We start from the raw sequence: 25,543 nt of genomic DNA, 5'->3' as shown, positions 1-25,543 counted from the left end.
CGCCCGCGTCTCAGCCTTTTCCTCGTCCACTGTGCCCTTTGCTAGTCAGAGGGACACGCGGAGAAACCTCTCTACCTACCAGTTCATTAGCCATAGCCAACAATATCCCCGAAGAGAAATTATTAGCCATGTTACCGGGATGCACCGGCCCGAAAACTGCTCTTCCCCTCGGGCGTATCCAAAAGGGACCAGCAGCACCCGGGCACACTAGGAGGTTACCTGGCTGGCAACTCACGGAGGCGGACGTCCTAACCACGGCTATCACAGCATCTGACTACGTCAACACAACAGATATTCTAATAACCTAATCATGTGGAGCATCAAACGTAAAAAGCATTGCTTACTGTATTGTTACGGATCGCAATGTAATTATAACAGAATCGACGCACAGAAATAACGTGATCAATCCTAAACAATAGTAGAGAAGTAGAGAACGGTATCTGGAAACTGAGCACTGTAGTCGTACCTATATATTTAGATTTTTAGCGATTTAACCTGTAACGTTATTAAATTATATCGTAGGTAGGTACGTATCAAGCGTTACAGTTACAGTTACGTTACGCTAAACAACACTTGCAGTAAATGTATTCTGTGCTCATACCGCTGTAATCTGCTAAGTGCTAACTAAGAGCTGTGTAAATCAATTGCACCGGAATCTGAAGCGTCCAAATCCGTTCCGCTTTCCTACGCGTGCCGAGCCGACTGCCGAGTCCGATATAGAGTGGCAGCAAATGAAAGCGAAGTGATAATAATTTTATTCTTTTAGCGTACACCGAATTTCGTTAGGTAAGTATAAGTAATGATGTTTGCTCGTTACAATGGGCAAGCACATTGGCGTCAATTCTGAACATAAAAATAGAGTAATTTCTGCGGGAAAATAGTTTTTATGTTAAAAAACCGGCCAAGTGCGAGTCAGGCTCGCGCAGCGAGGGTTCCGTACTACAGTCGTATTTTTTCGACATTTTGCACGATAACTCAAAAACTATGATGCATAAAAATAAATAAAAATCTGTTTTAGAATGCACAAGTGAAGACATTTTATATGATACCCCCACTTGATATAGTTATCTTACTTCGAAAATAAGTAAAATAACATACTACATATGGAATAAATTGCCTAAGGATGTGGTTATGTCAAGTTCTGTTAACCAGTTCAAGAATAGATTGGACAAACATTTGGAAAACTCAAAGCACTTCTGATATAGACGCATCAGCGAAAGCTGCTTAGTCTATTAAAAATAATAATTATTATTATTATTATTATGGAGAACTCTCAAGCATGCAGGTTTCCTCACGATGTTTTCCTTCACCGTTAAAACAGGTGATATTTAATTAATTAAAACGTACATAACTCCGAAAAGTCCTCCCGAAGTCCCGACCTCCGATTAGAAGGCAAACATCCTAACCATTAGACTATCATAGCTTATGGTGCCCAAAATTCACAACTTTCGACAAGTGAAAGTGATACCAGAAATATTTCTCAAATACAACGGAAGTTATTATTTAATGGTTAGATACAATATGTGGCGTAGTTTTACTTTTGTACCTACCAAAACACGAGAAAAAGTAATTGACCGACTCTAAAGACCAGTAAAGGAAGCAACTTCAGAAGCATAAGTGTTGATTGGTCGTACTAGTCTAACTTGTTCTCGTAATACCAACCAAACTACTGATAATAAAACCCAGCCATATAAGTTTATCGGTCCTCAGTTTATCACAAACCACGGTAGGTGATACCGTGCCTATACCAGTGTACCGTGCCTAGGTACGGTAGGTACCTATCGTACCAGTAGGTACGATAGGTACCTACTTCAGTGCCAACAACTTCTGCTGCATTCATTCGACACGCCTGTCGATACGATGTCTGCGTGGTACAGTAGAATGTGTGTCTTTTGCTATATCTTATATCTTACGGCTTTAGTGGGTCATCTTTTACGGCTGAAATTATTAATCTAAATGTAAGTATAAAAGGAAAAGGTGACTGACTGACTGAATGATCTATCAACGCACGGATCGGAAACTTGGCATGCAGATAGCTATTATGACGTAGGCATCCGCTAAGAAAGGATTTTTGAAAATTCATCCCCTAAGGGGGTGAAATAGAGATTTGAAATTTGTGTAGTCCACGCGGACGAAGTCGTGAGCGTAAGCTAGTTAATAATAATAATCGATAAAATGATTCTGTTATTTGTCAAAAAGATCATACAATTTTCGACAAATAGCAACATTGCTAATAACTTATATCGTCAAATTACAGATAAATTAACAATGATTAAGTAGAGTTAGTTTTCAAGTTAAGAAACGGAGTTAGTGATCACCCGTCGACATAAGGAGACATATTTACGCCACAGCATATGACACGTTTGATAACTTGGATTGGTACACTAGAAAAACTACAGGGAATAAATTAAATTTAATAATTCGGAAGAACATAATTATACTTATACGTTTTCTCTTTCCAGATGATACGTCAACAATTTGCCATCAAAACTTGACTCGGCAGACAAGGAAGACAAAATAACTGACACACTTTCGACAAAAATAATAAGGCACAGTAGAAAATGGAATTCATAGATGCATGCCCAAGTAGACACAATAATGGACTGTGTTTTTGAAAAGTAATTTAGATGGGACAAAACTTTTACTTACGTTAGTAATGATTTGACGATGGCAAGGAGACATCGAAATGCCTGGGCCTACGGAGGAGATAGCTTTAGAATTCAATCAATGATAGCTCAAATATTTACTCTAGTTTTAATAACTAATGTCATAGTCACTCAATGTAGTCATAATGAAACGGACGAGTTAACAAGTATAAAAAGCAATATACCTAAGAAAATAAAAATACTAGAAGCATTTATGAGCAAAGGATTTTTCAGTGATGTGTACCAAAATGGAACTTTTAGGACTGGTAACAATTTGTGGGATAACATTTTAAATAAGTGCTCGTTAAAACCGTCAGTGAGTTGTTTGCAAAAGAACTTCTATTCGTATTTAGATGATAGTTTAGATTTCAATGGTGATATAAGTGTTGCGGGCGGTGTTTCTTTTAAAAAGAACAATGTGGACATGAAGAAGTATAGTAAAGAAGCTAATATTATTTACCTCACTGGCAGTAAGAATAACGGAGAACATGCAAGAACGTTTGAAGAAGAAAATGAAATTAGAGATGATGAAGAGCCTGGTAAGTTAAGATTTTTTTTTTAATTCATTATAGGTATACGCTTGATCACAATCACACCTGATGGAAAGGTTTTTTTTCCTTATTGTTGAGTGCCAATTAGCTACTCAATTATATTACGATCTAGCCTAATGTATGACTAATAAGTAATTTTATTTTAACCTAAACTTATAAATTATCTTATATACTAAGAAATTGTCCACTGACGCATTTCTTGATTAGATACACTTTGTTCACGTGTTCTTTCAGCACTTACACTATGTACACTATCACTTATCACTATACACTAACAGAATAGAATAGAATAGAATAGAATGTTTTTTTATTCATGTAAACTTTTTACAAGTACTTATGAATAGTCAGGTAGTTTTAATTTACCACTGGTTCGGAATGCCGTGAACTCAAAAGGTTTGGTCCTTTTTAGTCTTCTCACTGTCTCCGTTACGTCAAGCAGCTGGATTGCTTCAACGTTAACGTGGTGGTGAAGCCGATAGTCGTGGGCTTTGGCCACGGGCTTTGGCAAATTTGGTGATAACTCTATGGACGTATTCAATTTGAAGGTCCCGATGAATATCGTCATTTCTGATGTACCAGGGTGCATTTACAATATTCCTGAGTACTTTGTTTTGGAACACCAGATGGAAAGTGATGATGTGGCCTTTTTTTTTTTTGTTCGCTGGGAAATGCTTTTACGCATCCTCCCCGGAAGAAACGCAGCTGACCACGTTTCTTCCGGGGAGGTATGTGGGACTCACTGTAACCCAGAATAACCACTAAAACCCAGCGGACCCGTCAACGTCATGATGAGGCGGCACAGGAACGCAGGAAAACTAAGAGAATATTTTAAGACACCTGTTGGAACAGCATGGTGCAATTTGTATTGGACATGCTCGTAAACATGGTACACTTCCTGTATTTTTTAATGATTTACAGGCCAAAATGTAGTTCTTACAAGCCATAGAAACTGATCTTTCTAATTTTGTGGGAATGTTGATTTATTTTACAGTGTTACCGGTTGGGGCTATCTTTTGGTACAGTCCAAAGTATCTAAATATATAAAAGGAAAAGATGACTGACTGATTTGTCAACGCACACCTCAAACTACTGGACGGATCGGGCTGAAATTTGGCATGCAGATATCTTTTATGACGTAGGCATCCGCTAAGAAAGGATTTTTGAAAATTCAACCCCTAAAGGGGCAAAGTAGGGGTTTGAAATTTGTGTGGTCCACGCGGACGAAGTCGCGAGCATAAGCTAGTTTATTATAAATGGTCATTACGAGTATGTATGCTAATGTGACCACATAATTTAATGTCGTAACTTGTATTTACCGTTTGTGTGATCGCAGCGAGGGTGTACACTATAGGGCGTGCTCGTATAGGGGCCATGAGTCCATGAGCTTGTTTTCTCCATATAAGAAGGCATCTTTCTTATCATCTTTAGATATGATTAATCTACTCTCTCTATTTACTAATATTATAGAGAGGCTTAGTTTGTGAGTTTGTATTTAGTGGATAATCTCCAAAACGAATGATCCGATGCTGAAAATTCTTTCACTTATAGATTTAAGGCTTTAAACTATATCACGCGACCAAAAGATAACCACTATGATGTGGATGAAATAGTGGGCAAAAACTAGTGTGTAGGTAATATTATGGTATGGAACGTAAAACACAGGTCTCCCCACAGATAAGGGAATAAGAGCAAAGTCAAAGTGCGCTCTATAGATCTCAGCCTTAGATACACAGCGTACTTTGACTTTGCTCAGACTTTCCAATCACTACCTACACAACTTGAGCAAAATTAAGCAGTGTAGTGGTGGGGCTAGCACACCTAGAGAAGCAAACGGCTACCTACTGATCAAATTATCAAATAATCACGTGTTCCCACGTTTTAGAAATACCCTCGCGCTCTTTTTTGCCTGTCAAAGAGACCTGAAAATCGTTAATAAAATGTGACAGATTTATGTTTCTAGCATCTATCTATGTATCTGTCTTGTTTTAACTCCATGGAAACTCTGAGCAAAATGAAAGACCTTCCCCTTGCGCGTAAAGCTGATGTTAGGTGTATGTATTGACTGTTGAGCTTTGAGACTTCAAGTATAAACCGGTGTGGTCTACTTTAAGGGAAAAGTAGTTCTAATCTCATGAATCACATCGACCTCGAAAACCAGGAAAATATTTTTCTATAACTCAACACAGTTATTGATTGAGTTCGCAACCCGCCACCAATTAATTTATCAATAATAATTCATCATCATCATCTTCTTCATGAGCAACCCATTGCCGGCTCACTACAGAGCACTCCTGTCAGAGTGAGAAGGGTTTTGGCCATAGTATAAATTGGCAGACTTTAGATTGAGAACATTATGGAGAACTCTCAGGCATTCCTTTATTTTCCTTCACCGTTCACATAATTCCGAAAAGTTTGAGGTTCGTGCCGGGGATCGAACCCCGACCTCCGATTAGGAGGCGGACGTCCTAGACCTAACCACTAGGTCATCGCGGTTTTTATAGAACTATTATTAATAAATGTCTACTTAAATTACTTATCTCTTTAAGTACTTTCACTTACTAGGTATAGTCAACCATAATAAGTATAATTACAATACGCGGCTGAAAGTAATGTACATCGACCTTTAGAAGGAGATAGAAGATTTGTAGAGCATTGTCTCTGTCGTTGAGACCGACAAAAAGTCATATAGGTATGAGTGGCAGAGACAACGCTCTAACAAAGCCGAAATGTCGCGTACCTACTGTAAGTACGTCATGGACCCTGAAAACATTACCTACTTTTTACCTAGGTATAATAATAATAATAATAAAATCATTTATTTCCACCAAATACAAATCATATTTTTGTTAGTATTGAGACCTTAAAACTAATTATTATAAAATTCTTACCAAAACAATACTGTGCACCTGTTTTCCGAACTAGTAGAAACTGTCTCGGAAAACAGGGCCTCCAGCTCGGTGAATACAAAGCTAACTACATACTAACTAACATACTAACTAAACTAAAGAGCTAAAGAAAATAATATGTGCGTGGAAGTCCTTGTTATCTGTGTTATTATAAGTCCCGCAAATTGGTACCATGTTGCATTATCATCGAAATGACGTCATTTTGACGTCAGCCGACATAAAAATATACCATCAGCTCGAAACTTCAGTCTAGTGCTGACGTCACTAAAATGGCTGCCACGCGTATTAGCAATTTGCGAGACTAATACTAGTAATAACTATTACTCCTTTTTTAACCAGTAGATTTTGCAACACAGTTTGAAGTCCAAACTACAAACACTTTGCAATAAAGACTTCAAAACGGACGTCGATTTCTAAGACACCTCACTTCACGGATGTGACACATACAGAATGCGCCATTGTTCATGCAAATGGGCTAAGAGCCAGCGCGTGCCAGACCTTCGTTATTTTAAAAAAAGCTGAAAGTTTCTCTGCGTATTGTCCCCAACACAGAGAGGAGCGATCAGTGACTATGAAGCTTGGATAATGGTTGCTTTGGGCCAAGCCAAAGCAAAAGGTGTAAAAAAATCTTACGTCAAAGTATAAAGTCAAATTTTTTCATATTTTCTTCGGAATAGTATTAGAAATCACGTCATGCATTGCCATTTGCCAGGCACTTAGTGCCAGACGCCCTTAAAGTTTAATAAATTGTTAAACTATTCTGAAGAAGATATACCTACTTTATACTTTGACGTAAGATTTTTTACACCCTTATTACCTGTTATCTTCATACAAACATCCAAACAAACGTTCCTCCTAGTGTTTTTGACAATATGCAGAGAAACTTTCAGCGTTTATAAAATAACGAAAGTCTGGCACGCACTGGATCTTTCTCTTAGATATCTACGCTCGCTTTCCTCGTATCCCTTATGCTAAACTCTTAATGTTATTGGTATTACCTATTGTGTATGTTAGTAGGTAAACTACCAACACCTGAGTTAAATAGTTTCGTAGGTAGGTACAATTTCGAAACACGTATTATTTATTTGTTTATTTTGAAACGAGTCAAATCTCACCTGGGGTTAGTTTCACTAGAATAGAGATTGACTATTTTTTTTTTTTTACAGATAGCATAATGAAAAATCACCTGAAAAGCCTTTTCGTAGTAACACTTGCTACTGTATTTTAAGCAGGTAGGTAGCGTGTGAAAAATCAAGAGGCAATTAATTTCACAAAGTAAAATAATAAAATAACCCTGCTTTATTTTTACGCGAAGGCACGGCATAAACCCAAGTCAAGACGCTAAAGAACGCGCGAGCGAGTACACTCGCATGTCTTTTATCACTACATCACTCAGTCCTAAGTGTAAAGATTCACTTTCCGTGAATAGCCATTAGCCACGTATAATATACTTGATCTCGATTTATTGATCTTCATGATAGTTCCTAGTAAATTAATGTAACAAACGATTGTAAGTGCGAAAATTAAAAAGTGATTTCCGTAAAAAATGTCCTGTGAAATCATTGTGAAATAAAATAATCATTTCACCAAATTGAAATGAAAAAAATGATTTAAATGTAGCAGTAATGCCTATCTCTACACTAGAGCCACTGAAATGTATAATACTAGGTATAATAATAGGTAACTAACTACCTAATTAATATTTATATTTTCCAAAATAATTTAAGATAATTACAGAAATAATTAAGCACATTTTACATTTTATTCATGATGTAGGTAGGCCTAATAGAATCATAAGTTGCGTAAACAAATATAATCTCGAAAGGTTCAATTTTTTTTAAATGTTAAATTTAGAAATTAGGAATATTGGCGTTTGTAATAGCATTCTGGCCTCTCCATTATCGCGAGAGGCCAGAATGCTATATAAACTATTTAATGTAACTTTAAAACGAAGATAATAATTATTGTACATACCTATTGTGATTTGTTACAAGGGTGACATATTCTGATTGAACAAACCCTTTAATAAAGAGAAAAAAAAAAAAACTCTCTGCTTTTATAATATGTTTTCTAATAGGTTACAGTTTTGTAATCGCGACATCAAGTTACGGCAAAAGCATGTCTCCCATAACAGTTTTTCAATTGCGAATCTTATAGTAGGGTAATAAGAGCGTTCATTCAATATTATCTAGTTTCAACCACTTGATTATGTTTAATTAGACAGAAGGGCTGGCTCGTTTTTTGCGCAACGGATCAGCCTGGCTGTCCAGCGCGGAAGTGCATCCAGTATTCTCGTCGTGGTTTGTGAATTTCACAAGGGCTAACTTGTATAATATGAATAAAGCAAAATAAAAAAACATTAGATATTGTCGTATGTTACCACTATGTTACGTAGGTAGGTACCCAAGCATTTTGGTATGCTCTATAAACCTTTGAGAATACAGCTTTGCTCTGTTTGTAAAAATTATGCTAGTTGAACACCTAGCCACAGAATATAAATAATAGTACTACCTAGCCTTAATTGTTCGCTATATTTTAAGGGTTCCGTTCCCGAAAGCTACAAACAGGACCCTATTAAGACTCCGCTGTCCGTACGTCCTGTATCTCCTGTACCTGGGACAGCCCTCTACCTCCCATGGCCCCACCAACCTCTCGGTTATATGGGCCGAATCGCGGGAGGGCGCCCGTTCGGTATTTGCTCTTGGCATTTTCCCGGGGCGCCTTCTTGACTCTCTACAAATTGTTTTGTCTCTACCTTGTCCCTTATGCTCACTCTCCGCTCTTGGGGGCTAGACGTCAATCCCCGCTGCTGCTCCTCCGTGGTGCCGGCCTGGCACCTGTACGCTCCGAGCTATCTCCTGTAGCGTTCTGTGAAAATTACAACTTTCTATATATTAGATAGAGAGTTGTAATTTTCACAGAATGAGTATTTCTATTGCCGCTATAACATTAAATAGTAGAAATTTCAAAATGGCCGCCATGAAAAATAAAGATAGGCACCTAAATAAAAAGTGCTATAAACTTATAACGCGTAAAATTTGACTCCTCACGCACCATTTTAACTTTAAGTGTCAAATTTCATGTCAAAAGTACGTTTTTGTCCTTATTTTAAAGGTGAACCGTACTTTTGACATGACAGTTGACGAGTCATTTCGTACGGGCTATATATCTTGTATTTAATAGCACGGATTACGGAACCCTTCGTGTGCGAGTCAGACTCGCACTAGACTAGATTTTTTTGTTGCTCATAAGGTTGGCCGCACATTGGTGCTCATTTAGTTCTACGCAAATCTTTAAACTAAACTGATATTTTTACGCATAAAATATCGTGAAAAAGACAACAGTTATTTAGAAACGGTGATAGCCAAGGGGTTAAAAGAAGTCACCCTAGCGCGCTCCCCAGCTCATCTAGTAGTGCATAGAAGTCGATTTATCATTGTTTGTATGAAAGTCCGTTATTTATCAAGTTATTTCCATGAACATTGGTATTTGGGGTTTCCGTTACAAATGAAGAAATACGTGTTTCACGATTTTTGTAAATTCAACCCCAATGCCGATTTTCTAAATTCCACCCGTGCGACGCCGGGCGGGTCAGCTAGTTGACTATATAAATTATGTGCTATCACAACTATAACAGGCTGCACCGCCCACTTTTTTTCTCTTTCATTCAGACTAAAAAAGTAAAGTGTGAGAACAATTTCTCTACGATGTAATATACACCTTCCGCAATATTTCCACAGTCATTAGTAATAGAAAATCTATCTATTCGTATCTACGTAAATTGACAATATAGAAATTCCCTGCTTCCCGGTATTGTCTAGGCATTCATTACAATATTCATTGAGTGTACTTACAATAAATAAAAATATCAACACTATGGGAGAAATCTAAATGGGAATAAAATATAATGATTTTTGCATTCAATTCATGTATTTTCTTAACTTTTACAAGATCTTTGTTGAATCATCAATGCTAAAGACAATATCTATTAGTTTCTTTTCAGGGTCGCCCATTATTTTAAAACTGACTGTTTTAAAATAATAGAAAAAACTCAAATTGTAATACCGCTAGCGACCCGCCCAGCTTCGCACGGGTACCTTATTACAATTTTCAGAGGGATCTGTAATTTTTTTTAAATAAAATATAGCCTATATTTACATAATAAAATGCCAGGAATAATGTAGCTGGTAAAGAATTTTCAAAACCAATTGAGTAGTTCTAATGATTACGTCCTACAAACTTATATTATGTATACAAACTTTACCTGTTTATAATATTAGTGTAGAATTACAGGTTATCCGATACGTCCGCCTTCTAATAAGCTGTGATAGCAGAGTGGTTAGGACGTCCGCCTTCTAATCGGAGGTCGGGGGTTCGACCCCGAGCACGCACCTCTAACTTTTCGGTGTTATGTGTGTTTTAATTAATTAAAATATATCATTCTAAATAATATCCGTCCCGGCTGTACTCACGTGTTAGAATGTTTAGGTTGGAAATCACTCACGGTAGTTTAAACGCTAAAATATATCACTTGCTTTAACGGTGAAGGAAAACATTGTGAAGGAACCTGCATGCCTGAGAGTTCTCCATAATGTTCTCAAAGGTGTGTGAAGTCTACCAATCCACACATGGCCAGCGTGGTAGACTATAGCCAAGCCCTTCTCATTTTGATAGGAGACGCATTCTCAGTAGTGATTGATGATGATGATAGCACTTCAGTATCGGATGCTAAATAAAAACTAGCTTGTGCTCGCGACTTCGTCCGCGTGGACTACACAAATTTCAAACCCCTATTTCACCCCCTGTGTGAATTTTCAAAAATCCTTTTTCAGCGGATGCCTACGTCATAATAGTCTGCATGCCAAATTTCAGCCCGATCCGTCCAGTAGTATGAGCTGTGCGTTGATAGATCAGTCAGTCAGTCACCTTTTCCTTTTATATATTTAGATAAAAAGTCACTTAAATCCGTTACTCTTTCTCCAGAAACACCCTTTGAAGAAGTCACGGATGCTCTCTACAGCAAGGGGATGAAGTTTCTGATGACGCATGACATGAGTCTGACGCTGCCAGAGATGCTGTTCGACGGTGCCACCCTCAAGGTTTCTCCCAGAGCTTTGACAAAGAACGGCGCATTGGTGCATATTGATCTGGAGCCGAAGAAAAATGCAGTTGGTGAAGGGAGGATATTTTTTCACAAAATTAGTGAGTACCCTATTCGCGGAAAGAACTTTGATACATCCGGCCGTGAAAATTCAAATTTTAGTTAGTTTTTCGAAAATAGTAGACTAATCATACCTCGAAGGCAATGAGTTTTGCGGGTATAACACGTTTATGCATCTACATGTTTTCCTATAAAAACTTAGGTCAAAAATACTCATTTAATTCATATTTGTTCCTGAAAGATAATTTTCCGAATTTTCCCAGATTTGGACCAATATGAAGTAAATGAGTATTTTTGACCAAAGTTTTGTGGAAAAACATGTAGATGCATAAATGTTATGCCCGCAAAACTCATTACCATAAGCCTTCGATGTATGATTAGTTATGACTATTTCCGAAAAACTAACTTAAATTTGAATATTCGCGGCTGGATCTATCAAACCACCTTAACTAGTATAGCGCTCTCTCTATTAGGTACGTTATTTTTTTTCCTATTTCCTTTTTCGTTTTTTGGGTTCCGTACCTCAAAAGGAAAAACGGGACCCTTATAGGGTCACTTTGTTGTCTGTCTGTCTGTCAAGAACTTCCCGTTGACCTAGAATCATGAAATTAGGCAGGTAGGTAGGTCTTATAGCAGACATTAGGGGAAAATTCTGAAACCCGTGAATTTGTGGTCACATCACAAAAAAAATTAAAAAGTGTTTTGAACCAATACTTTGAAAAAATACCAAGTGGGGTATCATATTATTATGAAAGGTCTTCACCTATACATTCTACTACACTACTACAAAAAGTACGACTGTAGTACGGAACCCTCGGTGCACGAGCCAGACTCGCACTTGGCCGGTTTTTAGGGTTCCGTATTCTCCTTCTATCTAGTTTCTCGTCGCAAGCTGTGGCAATCCTGTGGCGGTGTCCTGTCCCACGGATGATAACGTCGTCTTATCGTTAAAAAGCGGTTTCCACGCTGAAGGTAGAGCATCCATTCATTCTCACGATTGAAACTAACTAAAAGTTCACGATATTTTCAGAGAAGTACATAAAAAAGAAGCTAGTAATGGCGGCGATCGCAATCATATTAGTGATCAAACTGATAGCACTGAAATTAATATTCGTTCTGCCCATCATACTCGGGGTGACCACAGCCAAGAAGATGTTCCTGAAGATCCTGCTCTTCCTCTTCCCTGCTTTGAGCCATATATTCAAGCTGTGCTCGTGGTACCACCAGAACTATCACACCACGAAGTATCATCACCACCACCATTTGATCACGCACCATCATAAGGTATGTTTTTGTCCATTCAAATTTACTTTTGAGTCTCAGGGATGTTTTGAATGAGGATTGGGGACCTAAATCAATAAAATTGAAACTTTTACCTATATGCTATTATAGTGAGTCCCGTGGGATATTATTAAGAAAAGGCAAAATACGCTCGTAACAATTTAATTTAAAATTCAGAAAAATTACATCACAACAAAAATAACGTAAACTGAGTGTAGAACCTGCCTGGAGCGGCCGTGCGCGCTCGTTTTTAAGGCTTCTTGGTAGGTAGTCTTATAATCCCCAATACTATAATGTTATGAGAAGGAGAGAAAGAGTATCTACAATATTCTTAAGAAAATACGAAAAAAGCTTCACTTCTTTCAGGTGTCCCCTCACGACTTTTTGATATCGTAATCTAATCTAAATAGAGTTTTCATCATTTTCACACAAATCCTTCCAGGTACCGCACGGCCACCATCCCCATGGCTATGGTCCTCCATCACACGGCTCCGTGGTGGTCAAGCAACACGCAGAAAGCCCACCACCGTCGTTTGACCACTACCCTCAAGATTGGGAGCTGTCTGGACCAGGTCTTGGAAGCGAGTAAGTTTTGCACTTAATTCATCATCATCATCATCAACCGATAGACGTCCACTGCTGGACAGAGGTCTCTTGTAAGGACTTCCACATGCCACGGACTTGTGCCGCCTGAATCCAGCGGCTCCCTGCGACTCGTCTGATGTCGTCCGTTCACCTAGGGGTCTTCCAATGCTGCGTCTTCCGGTGCGAGGTTGCCATTCCAGCACCTTGAGATCCCAGCATCTATGGGTTTTAAGAACTATGGGCTCTGCCCATTGCCACTTCAGCTTCGCAACCCGTTGAGCTATGTCGGTTACTCTAGTTCTCCTACGGATCTCCTCATTTCTGATTTGATCACGTAGAGAAACTCCAAGCATAGCTCACTCCATCGCCCGCTGAGTGACTCTGAGCTTTCTTATGAGCCCCATAGTTGCACTTAGTTACTTCTCCTTATATCTTTGATATTGCTTGGAGCTTCTCCACGTGATCAAATCAGAAATGAGGAGATCCGTAACCGATATAGCTCAATGAGTTGTGAAGCTTAGGGTCTTGGACTGTAGTAATAAAATGACTTGATTCTTTGTATAGCGGAAGTTTATGGGGCCTATTAATGAGCTTTATTTACTTTGGCATAGCGCAGGCGGCGCAGCAAATAATTTGAGATAAAAGCGCCATAGCTTTACAGGTCCAAGGGGTTGAGCTGGACGTTGATGAGTCAAGCAGTCAGTCAGTGCGAGACTTCTCTTTTTATTGTATGAAAAGATACATAATTAGTTAATAGTTCTAATAATTATGTATCGATCTATATACTTTCAGGTATCTCTCGGATATTCACCGCAACGCAATAGCCGGCTTCAAACCCAATGAAAATGACGTCAATGACATCAACTCATGGGGACTCGGCCTTCCACCAGGTACCTATGGTGTTTTATGATCGCGTAGGAACTATCATCAACCCATCGTCGGCTCACTAATGAGTACGGGTCTCCTCTTGAAATTAGAATGGTTTGGCCAAAGTGGTGGACCCAGGACCATGCTAGTCAAGTGCAGATTAGCAGACTTCCCACACCTTTCTCAGGCATGCATGTTTCCTTACTTTGTTTTCCTTGACGTTAAAACAAGTGACATTTAATTGCTTCTAACGCACATAGCTCCGATAAGTTAGAGTTGCGTGCCCTGAAGTTAAGGATTGAACCCAGGACCCTCCAGAATTCAGAATCTAAATATATACAAGAAAAAGGTGACTGACTGACTGATCTATCAACGCACAGCTCAAACTACTGGACGGATCAGGCTGAAACTTGGCATAGCTATTATGACGTAGGCATCCGCTAAATAGGATTTTTGAAAATTCAATCTCTAAGGGGGGTGAAATAGGGGGTTTGAAATTAGTGAAGTCCACGCGGACGAAGTCGCGAGCATAAGCTAGTAATAGTATAGGTCCTTAAGGGCACGTCACCGAAGTCATGACACCCAAAAATATTAACAAAAACATACCAACGGATATACCATGCGAATCGTATCAAGAATACAGTGAAGATATAAGTGTTATGTTGTTTTCCAGGACCATCTTTGAATGTCGGTGAATACGCAAGCGGCAACACCCTGGTTCCTAACACAGTGCCAGGGCCCAATCTTAATGCCGGACAAAAAGTCATGATGACCGGCAATACGGGGAGGTAAGTTATTGTTATTATAAACATTTTATTTAATAACTGCTTATAATTCGTGTCCGTGAACTCCTGATACTTTTTAAAGATAGTTCTGGCATTTTAACCAAAAAAATCGCAGTTACAATAATGCTCTGCTAACTTCCGGTAGCAGATCATTTTCAAGCAAAGCAAAAAAGACAGTTCTGTACGCATGCAGCCCAGTTCTATAGTTCCTCATACTTTATAATGATAGTTCTGGCTATTTAAGCTAAAAAAATCGATTGAAAAATGAAAAAAAATTCAAACTTTATAGCTAACTATACAGTTTGAACTCTGATCTGAGAAGCTAGAGTTCTAGGAGGGTAGGAGTTCCTCGATTTATTCTAGCTTATTAAACAAGCTATTAAATAAACCTACAAACTAGCCCAGAACTCTCAAAAAAATGCCAGCAGAGCATGCAAGAATAGTCAATTACTCTAAATTTTCAAACTTAATATCAATAGTTATTAAAAAAATTCCAGCAGCTAGAACTCTGGTCTGAGAGGCGAGAACTCCTCGATTTATTCTAGCTTATTAAACACGCTATTAAATAAACCGGATTAGCGCGGGGACTACGAGGGTGTGCGGGACATTCCGTCCCGATTTTTTTACACTACTTATAACTCTAGTACTTAGTAAGTGTTTCAAATATTTGATGTTTTTTTTTTTTGCTTTCAGACCTGTGGGGCCACCGAATCCTTATTACCGACATAAAAAAACAGAATCTCGAGATCCAGCAACGTCGGAAAAGGAAGCTTTGGTACTTACATTTTTCTATTTTATTCTTATATAACTATATATAAATTTTATAACTAGCTTATACTCGCGACTTCGTCCGCGTGGACTACACAAATTTCAAACCCCTATTTCACCCCCTTAGGGGTTGAATTTTCAAAAATCCTTTGTTAGCGGTCCCGATCCGTCCAGTAGCTTAAGCTGTGCGTTGATAGATCAGTCAGTTAGTCAGTCAGCCAGTCAGTTACCTTTTCCTTTTATAATATGTTTAGATTTTGGAAATTCTTTTCAGCAGTCTGTAGAAGTCGTTGCGAACAAAAAACATTATCCGCACAAATGAGTTTTCACGCGCCATTTTAACTGTGTCAAATGTCATGTCAAAAGTACGATTTTTGTCCTTATTTTAAAGGCGAACTGTACTTTTGACATTACAGTTAAAATGGCGCGTGAGAAGTTATTTTGTACGGACTATACCTGATGCAGGCGGAAATCAAACCAAGACCTCCCATATGTATACAACCACAATGCATATTCCTACAGGAATGTCGTCAAAAAATCGCCTCTAATAAATTCCAGATAAGAGCAGCGACTTTAGCAGCCAGAGCTCCTCCGTCGCCAGTGAGGGATGAACTGCTGCGGGTATCCGCGGCCAAGCTGTCCGAGAGCAACCGGGTGAAGATGGAGACCGACTTGGTCAAACAACAGCAGGAGATCCTGGCGCAACAGGACCCGGTAAGTTAATCGCGGAAGAACAGCTAGCTAGCAGCCAAAGTTCTTCCATAGTTAGTAAAAAATTCAATATAGTTGGTGTATGCACCTAAGCTCTCCGACAGCAACCACTTGAAGGCAGAAATCGAGCTGGTCAGAATACAGCAGATAACCAGACGTATAACCAGATCCTGGTGATACAGGATCTTCTTAGTTAATGTCAGATAAGAACAGCTAGCTGCTCGAGCACCCAAATCACCTCCATACACGACGAGGGATGCATGAGCTGGTCTGGTAGTGACAAGCTCTTCACGAGCTTTCGGATCAAACCTACCAGGATCGGTACTCATTTCTGATACCTTTCAATGTGGAGATCTTATATCCTTAAAAATATGTTGGGCATTGTCTAAAGGCAAACTTGGATTCAGTGAATTACTTGGTGATTTAGTCATTTACCACTATTCACATTAAAGACTTCACGAACATCCCTTTTACCCCTTTTAATTCCTATAGCACTTGACAGCAGAAGTTTCATCTTCAAACATTCGTCGCGGCTTACTACTGAGCACAAGTCTCCTCTCAGAATGAAAGGGGTTTACCCATAGTCTCGCTTGCCAATTGCGCATTGTCAGACTTTACCAGGAAAACTCAAAGGAAGAGACATGGAGGTTTTCTCACGATGTTATCCTTCGCCGTTATAGCAAGTGATATTTTAATTGTTTAAGACTCACATAACTCCGAAAACTTGCAGCAGAATTTTACTAAACAGCAATTTTTTTGCAGGATTCAATAGCCGCGGAGAAGTTCTACGGCTCTCTGCTGGAGAGAGTGGACGCGATCCTCGGGTCCATTGGCGCTAAGGACGCGGGCTGCAAGGAGCGAGCCGTGTGCGCCTTGTACCGAGACCCCTTCAAGCATGCGCCGTACAGCAACCTGGTCTCCAACGAGCTCAGCAAGTTAGTACAGATTAGACACTTGGTGAAGGGGCTGAGACACTTGGGTAACTGTTACAGCTTCGTCACACACTTCCACACGCCACGGTCTTGCGCCGCCTGAATCCAGCGGCACCGTGACTCGTCTGATGTCGTTCGTCCACCTAGTGGATCTTCCAACACTGCGTCTTTCTTCTTATTATATTATAGTCTAAAAGAAAAAGAACTCTCCACCTTGAGACAGGCTTAAATAATAATAACAATCATAATCTGCTTTCAGAGACTCCAACGAGCTGGTGCCGCCGGCCGACAGCACGATGGCGCTTCACTACTTCCGCTACGTTCAAGCTGCGCGGGACGGCCAGGAGTCCAAGGATTGCGCACTCCTTTACCCCACTTGTAACGTTGATTACAGTAACAAATAACACAAGTTTTCATCGCGAACGTTATTGTTGTCGTCGTCTCAACCGATAATAAGCATCAACTAAACAAACTAAAGTGCCACACAATACAATCTTGTGGACTGCGCACTCCTTTACCCCACTTGTAACGTTGATTAAAGTAAAAAAATAAGAGGTAGTTACATTCGCACGTCTTTGTTGTCGTCGCCTCAACCGATAAACGTCAACTGGAAATGGATTTCATACATAAATCGCCACAGAGAACAATCTTGTGGACAGCGCTCTCCTTTACCCCACTTGTAATGTTACTTAATTGCTACCTGCAGAAAAGTGGGTTTCATGTGGTTTCATCGCATAGATACGTCATCGTCATCGTCTCTACCGATAAAAGTCAACTGAAAGTTGGAGTTTGAGTTGGAGTCGAGTAATGTGCGAAGAGAATACAGATTCGCGAACATAGTGGACACCACAGAATTCGGAATCTAAATATATAAAAGAAAAAGGTGACTGACTGACCGACTGACTGACTGACTGATCTATCAACGCACAGCTCAAACTACTGGACGGATCGGGCTGAAATTTAGCATGCAGATAGCTATTATGACGTAGGCATCCGCTAAGAAAGGATTTTTGAAAATTCAACCCCTAAGGGGGTGTAATGGGGGTTTGAAATGTCTGTAGTCCACGCGGACGAAGCCGCGAGCATACGCTAGTAAGTAATAAAATTCTTAAAGTAGGTAGTGTGATATTGTCGCCGCGCAGAATATTATGTTTATAACGCGTTATTGTGAAAACGGATGTATTTGCATAGCGTTACACTTTGAGTTATTTTGGATGATAGAGAACAATAATGTTCTTTTAATTATTTATATTTATAAACGAGCTGCTCAGTCACACTATTTCTATTACATTATTTATATTCTGTGGTGCACATTTAGCTTTTATTTGAAGATTGATGTTAAAAAATTGCATTTAAACTAGAGATAAATTTCTCAACGCTAATCTAAAGTTAATATTTATTCCTAAATGTAAGTATACTTAAGCTAAGTAGAAAAATAGATATTTATTTTATTTATTAACTTAACTATAAGAAACATATAAATAGTTACAGTTGGCTAAAACGGAATCACTACCCCTATTATAAATGTGAAAGTGTGTTTGTTTGTTGGTTTGTCCTTCAATCACGTCGCAACGGAGAAACGGATCGACGTGATTTTTTCATGGGTATTGTTTAAGACCTGAAAAGGGACATTTATGCTACTTTTTATCCCGGAAGATCAAAGAGTTCTCACGGGATTTTAAAACCCCTAAATCTACGCATACGAAGTCGCGGGCATTCGCTAGTCGTGTATAAATTCAAATGTACCTCTTTTTAAGTTGGTACCTGCGTCAAATGTACTAACATTTGACGCCTGCCAGTGACGTCGAGGCCTCCACGTTTTATTAAAAGTTCTTCTGTAAGTATGTCGTGAACAGTGACACTGCGTAGTGTACAACTAAGCATGTCAATGATACGCAAATAACTCATTCAAATTACATTATTGTATAACTAGCGACCCGCCCCGGCTTCGCATGGGTGCAATGTAGATACTAATGTGGTGTCATTGAGGTGTCATTGCCTCGGAAACTCTCAAATAAGAGGATTTTTTCCGACCTAATTCACATTATTTCAATTTCCCTAGGGATCTCTAATTTTTTGAGAATTAAACTATACCTATAAACCTTCCTCTTGAATCACTCTATCTATTGGTGAAAACCGCATTAAAATCCGTTGCGTAGTTTAAAAGATCTACGCGTTCATACTTACATACATACATACAGAGGCGGGAAGCGACTTTATTTTATACTATGTAGAGACTATGTAGAGATAATTATTTATTAATAGCCATCAAAGTCATTAGGACAATAATGTAGTGTTTGTAACTATTAATATTTTATTACAATTTAAGTAGGCTGATAAGTATTTATTAATTAATTTACAATAGTAAATTATTATAGGTAGCTACTAACCTATTGTTTTGTTCAAGGATAAAAATAAAATAAAAATATTGTTTTCATTTAACTGTTATTTTATTACATTTGAACCTTTTGTCTTTCCAGATATAAGGTATACTTGTATATGCGTCGCAAATGAAATCGAGGACGGGATAACATGTCTAACATGGTGAAATCATGAACTTGTTTGGCGGAGGAAGCTTTTAAGGTTGCGTACCTCAAAAGGAAAAACGGAACCCTTATATAGGATCACTTTGTTGTCTATCTGTCTGTTAAAAAACCTGCAGGGTACTTCCCATTGACCTAGAATCATGAAATTTGGCAGGTAGGTCTTCTAACAAACATTCGGGGAAAAATCTGAAAACGGTGAATTTGTGATTACACCACAAAAAAAATGTAGTTATGAACAAATATTGCTATTTTCAACTTTCAAAGTGAGATTACTATACCAAGTGGATTATCATATGAAAGGGCTTTACTTGTACTACATTAGTACTAAATTACATATTCTGTGCTTGTACAAGTACATTTTAAAATTATTTAAGATTTATCGTGCAAAATGTCGAAAATATGTAACGACTGTAGTACGGAACCCTCGCTGCGCAAGCCTGACTCGCACTTGGCCAGGTTTTTTTATACATGCATCAATGTCCCTTAAGTCATATATATGGGATAGTATGGATGTTGTTCTCCCAAACGATAATCCCTATAGAGATAATATTGTGGAAGAAGCTCAGGAGCTTTGTACTTCGAGTCTTTGAACCGTTTGTCTTTCCAAATATATGGAATGCTGCCTGTATATGCATCGTAGATGAAGTCCAGGACGGGATGACTGTCTAGCACGGTGAAGTAGTGGATCAGTTCAGCGGACCGCAGTTTCATGGAGAAGGCACCCAGGCCGATGAGACCATCGTATTTCCACGTGGAACCTACGTCAGTCCTGTGCAGGGCGGCACCGCTCTCCACGCCGAACCTTGCCCAATCCCCTGGTATACATATGAACCATCCCCACTCCGTCTGTAATTGTATAGAAGCATGCGTTACTTTGCGGAAGTCCATGATATTCAATGAACCAAAAGCTTAATCTGCTATAATCCGCTGAAACAAGTCGAATCTGTATGATGCAACATCATCATCATCATGATCGCCGGAACAATGAACCCATCGCCGGCTCACTACAGAGCACGGGTCTCCTCTCAGAATGAGAAGGGTTTTGGCCATAGTCTACCGCGCTGGCCATGTGCGGATTGGTAGACTTCACACACCTTTGAGAACATTATGGAGAACTCTCAGGCATGCAGGTTTCCTCACTATGTTTTCCTTCACCGTTAAAGCAAGTGATATTTAATTAACCCACTGCTAACCATGCAGGAAAAAGCAGCCACTAGGCAAGCAATACGCACCACCACCACGCAGCACCACACAAATCCCAAAACACACTCGACGTGGCTCACTGGTACAGATCTCATGGACAAGTTCTTCCCTGTCCACTTCTTATTTATTTCTTCTGTTTTTTTTTTTCATTTTTTTAGTACGAATAAATTAAATAAACTTGATATTACCTTCGGGCATGGTTCCGTGTATCTCCATGACCTCACAGCATACTTATACCACGGCATAGGCTTGCGATTGTAAGCATACATGAATTGAAACCCCACAACTATATGCAATAGCTCGCCTGAAGGAGTGGGCGGTCCTGTCCAACGGCTGTAAACAAAATCAATCATCACCATCACCGGGTCACTACTGAGCACATTCTCTGAGTCTACAATGCTGCTGACCTTGAATGCACTCATAAAAATCTGATAAAAGTCCATCCAAATTTGAAATATCAAAAAAAAAAAAAAAAAACAATGCTGGCCAAACGCGGATTGGCTGACTTCACCCAAGAAGACAAACAAGACCTATATGCCGTATGCCGATTTAAAAACCAATTTCTCCCTGCCGGGAATCGAACCCCGTTTGTTCCCTCTTATAAAATCACAACACTCACCGCTGTTCCAGAAATATCAAATTAGTACCTACTAACCAGATTTCCAGGTAACCAGGTAAGCTGTGATAGCCTAGTGGTTATTACGTCCGCCTTCTAATCTGAGGTCGGGGGTTCGATCCCGGGCACGCACCTCTAACTTTTCAGAGTTATGTGCGTTTTAATTCATTAAATATCACTTGTTTAAACGGTGAAGGAAAACATCGTGAGGAAACCTGCATGCCTGAGATATCTCCATAATGTTCTCAAAGGTGTGTGAAGTCTACCAATTCGCACATGGCCAGCCGTGGTAGACTATGGCCAAAACCCTCCTCACTCTGAGAGGAGACCCGTGCTCTGTAGTGAGGCAGTGATGGGTTGATGATGATGATGATGATGAACCAGGTTTAACCTTAGGTATAAAACTTAGGCAAGATCGGAGGAAAGAGATCCCGCGGACGAAGCCCGAGACGTTTTGGTCCGACCAGATACGAGAAGCGGTCAACACACCCTTCTGCAATGCCTTCCGTACAGCCTCCAACAGGGAAAATGGCGCAACATCGTGAACAAGGTGATATCTCGAGGGAGGCACGATCCCCAAAATTGAGGGGCCAACGCGAGAAGAAGGAATTGTACAACACGTCGGAAATATCTGCGCACCTCGCTGGAATGCACTGCCCCTCGCAGCTCGCTCGTTTTCGCTTATTCAGTACCGGTGCTGAGCGCGTTACATGGCGTCACTTAGCCAGGTTCGCAGCTATTTCCGACAGGTAGTAGTTAGGTAGTTAGTTACTTACGGGTGCGAAGTGGCTCTCAAGCAGACCGTTGCACTATTACTATTGAAATACCACCCATAGATGGTGTACGTAGAAGCCCAAACAGCCAAGTCAAATGTAAACGAAAATGGATGTGATCGATTCACTTGTTCGGGGTAGTGCCACTGCAACAAGAACATAGCGCAGAAGCGGATTATCCCTAAGGCAAACTAGGCACGTGCCTAGGGGCGCGAGGTTACGAAGAGGCGCGCGCCATCATGTAGAATTTAATTACTTATCCCTACTAATCCATACTTCCGTACTTAATATATTATAAATGCGAAAGTGTGTCTGTCTGTCTGCTAAACTTTCACGGCTCATCCGTTCAACCGATTTTGACGAAATTTGGTACAGATATAGCTTGCATCCCGGGGAAGGACATGATGCCCGCGACTTCGTGCGCGTGGAATTAGGTTTTTTAAAATCCTGTGGGAACTCTTTGATTTTCCGGGATAAAAAGTAGCCCGTGTCACTCTCCTGGTCTTGATCTATGCCCATGCAAAAAACGGTTCAAACCCCATCCGTTGCACTATTGTCGTACCCACTCCTAGTACAAGCTTTTCGCTTAATTGGAAGGGAAAAGGGAATATTAGTAATAATTAACAAGGCTAATATTCTTTAAATAAAAAAATTGATTCGCAGTGTATCAGCTTTGATGTGAAGAGTCAACTCACCTTCGGATGGTAATGAATCCTCGCTGGTGTGAGGTACATAGAGCTGTTGAAGACGTTGTGGTTAGTGTCATACCACACGCCCAGTATATTCTCCAAGACCTCATAGTTTTGCCGGTCGCGGAGTATGAGATGCGTGGACGTGGCCGTGGTCAGAACGTGGCGGGTGGTGATCACCGCACAGCCGGCCAGCGGGGTGAGGCGCTTGTATACCGTCGTACAGTAACATCCCGCGTAATGCATATTTTCCTACATTGAAATGAAACATCATTATTTTCCATTTAAGTACAATATTATTTCTCAGTCACAAAATGTTCACGGACAGCGGTAATCACTTAAAATCAGGTGATCCGCTTTACGTGCGTCACACGAGCAACACACGAGCAACACACGCGCAACACACGCGCAACACACGCGCCACACAGGCGAAATACACGCCCAACACACGCGCCTCACAATCTACTTACAAACTGTCCGTCCCTCCATCCGTCTGTCCGTCCGTACGTTCGTCTGTCTGCCTGTCTGTCTGTCCTTATGTCATAGGCTTCTAGCTCTTAGACGAAATGAGCTAAAAACCTGAAATTTTGGTATTTGGTAATGTTGAACGGATGGGGTATGAAAATGTAGTCTAAATCACCACGTCAAATTCCAAGTTGTACCATGTCCCCTACATAATGTCGATGCCACAACAAAACGGGGGCTAGTGATGATTATAAAATCATTAATCATGGCATTCTTACATCTGGTCTTCTCTTACTCCATGGGTTTGTCATTTTCCAATTAGGGGATAAGCGGTAAGCCCTGTTTTCTTCTCTATAAAAATCTGGTTTAATGAAGTTGGGGTTTGGGTCTTCATCCAATCGGAAGTCAGGCGACTCATACACTTTCGGTAGATCGTAGCCTTAAAATAATAAATAAATAAATAGAGGAACTGGCGAACAAAACGGTGTAAATACTAAGTAGGTAATTATTAAACTTCTGATGAACATGCTTTTTCTTTAATACGGATGTTTTTGAACCATTGAATACAAATCGAACTTATTTCCAAGCAAAATGGTCTAAAACTCTACTGAAATTGAATTCAAAGTTTTGGACTAATTATTTGAAAAAAAAATATCATTTGCTTCAACGTGAAGAAAAATATCGTTAGGAAACTTGAATGCTTGAGAGTTCTCCATAATGTTCCCAAAGGTGTGTGATATCTGCCAATCCGCACTGGGCCAGCGTGGCAGACTATATTATGGCCCAAAACGCTCATTTTGAGAGGAGACCCGTGCTCAGTAGGCCGGTGATTATGATGAGGTAAAAGGTACCTGAAGTAGTAGGTAGCTAACGTGGCAATGGGGAGGGCGCATAGTTCAAAAAATCGACAGACGTTGAGGTCCCAACGTGCTGGAATGGCGACCTCACATCGAAAAGCGCAGCGTTAGAAGACCCCCTCTAGGTGGACGGACGACATCAGGCGAGTCGCAAGAAGCCACTAGATTCAGGCGGTGCAAGACCGTTGTATGTGGAAGTCCCTACAAGAGACAGCTATGTCCAGCACCTGTGGACGTCTATCGGTTGATGATGATGATGGTAAAAAGTTACCTTTATAGACTCGTGGAGGTTTGGGTTCGTACCGAGTAGGGTCATGCTCCCTCTCAATCCATGGCGCCTGCCAGTTCGGCCCACGATAGTGACATATTCCAAACTGATAATTAATTATAATTGCTGAAAGAACACTGAAAAGGGAAATTCACAGCGATAATGTCCGCGCCAATTGTATAGTTGCTCCTGAAGCACGTCGCAATAGCATTTTTAGGCATAAGTGGGGCGCGCGACGCGAGGTAGCGGAACACACCAACCCGCGCGCTGAGCCGCACACCGCCGTCCACCATCAGCATTAGTGTGAGTGCTACATTTGTACACAGTACACGAGCGCGTGGAACAATACTTGCGCGAGCTCGCACTTGCACTGTATCAGACGCGACTATATAACTGCCGGTAACTGTACTAGATATTTCATAACATGCTCCAACGAAGATCGGTTCCGGAACTCCTCCAATCGTAGTTGCCTTTATGACGCAGAAACGTGTGCATGTCCCCCATAGATAGATATATATATACCTACACTTTTTATTGTGTCAATTTGGAAGTATATAAGTAAGATATAAGTTTTTTCATTAAAAATCGTGTGACAGAGTTTTTTTTTTTTTTTTTTTAAGAATATTAGCCATGTTAAATGACTAATATTCCCCTTTCCCCTCCAACTAAGCGTAAAGCTTGTGCTAGGAGTAGGTACGACAATAGTGCAACGGGCGGGGTTTGAACCGTCAACCTTTCGGTTTTCAGTCCACTCCTTTACCTGTTGAGCTATTGAGGCTCAAATATTTAATACTTACTTATTCCTGCGACCTCGTCCACGTGGACTACACAAATTTAAATCCCCTATTTTCGTCCCTTTAGGGGTTGAATTTTTAAAAATCCTTTCTTAGCGGATGCCTACGTCATTAATAGCTATCTGCATGCCAAATTTCGA

The 25,543-nt window shown here is 40.0% G+C and overlaps 1 protein-coding gene across 3 annotated transcripts in view; it reads left to right on the top strand.

Moving 5' to 3' along the window:
- The window catches only part of Osi17 (DUF1676 domain-containing protein Osi17), a 39,871-nt gene extending 20,246 nt beyond the window's left edge, over positions 1-19,625 (top strand). Inside the window, exons 1-11 of one of the 3 annotated variants that reach the window (XM_069506885.1) lie at positions 1,845-1,958; positions 2,463-3,184; positions 11,086-11,304; positions 12,294-12,547; positions 12,987-13,129; positions 13,922-14,019; positions 14,670-14,784; positions 15,475-15,556; positions 16,108-16,263; positions 17,023-17,195; positions 17,452-19,625. In XM_069506885.1, the coding sequence (XP_069362986.1) occupies positions 2,668-3,184; positions 11,086-11,304; positions 12,294-12,547; positions 12,987-13,129; positions 13,922-14,019; positions 14,670-14,784; positions 15,475-15,556; positions 16,108-16,263; positions 17,023-17,195; positions 17,452-17,596 (1,902 nt within the window). In that variant the 5' untranslated portion in view covers positions 1,845-1,958; positions 2,463-2,667 and the 3' untranslated portion in view covers positions 17,597-19,625. Of the gene's footprint in view, positions 1-1,844; positions 1,959-2,462; positions 3,185-11,085; positions 11,305-12,293; positions 12,548-12,986; positions 13,130-13,921; positions 14,020-14,669; positions 14,785-15,474; positions 15,557-16,107; positions 16,264-17,022; positions 17,196-17,451 lie in introns of those variants that run through there. The other 2 variants (XM_069506886.1, XM_034981438.2) reach the window with 2 other exon arrangements.
- The last annotated feature ends 5,918 nt before the right edge of the window (positions 19,626-25,543 follow it).

The sequence above is a fragment of the Maniola hyperantus genome, chromosome 24, assembly GCF_902806685.2.
Source record: "Maniola hyperantus chromosome 24, iAphHyp1.2, whole genome shotgun sequence".
Classification (NCBI taxonomy): domain Eukaryota; kingdom Metazoa; phylum Arthropoda; class Insecta; order Lepidoptera; family Nymphalidae; genus Maniola; species Maniola hyperantus.
Note: the sequence above shows the minus strand (reverse complement) of the source record. Positions and strands in the feature narration are given on the sequence as shown.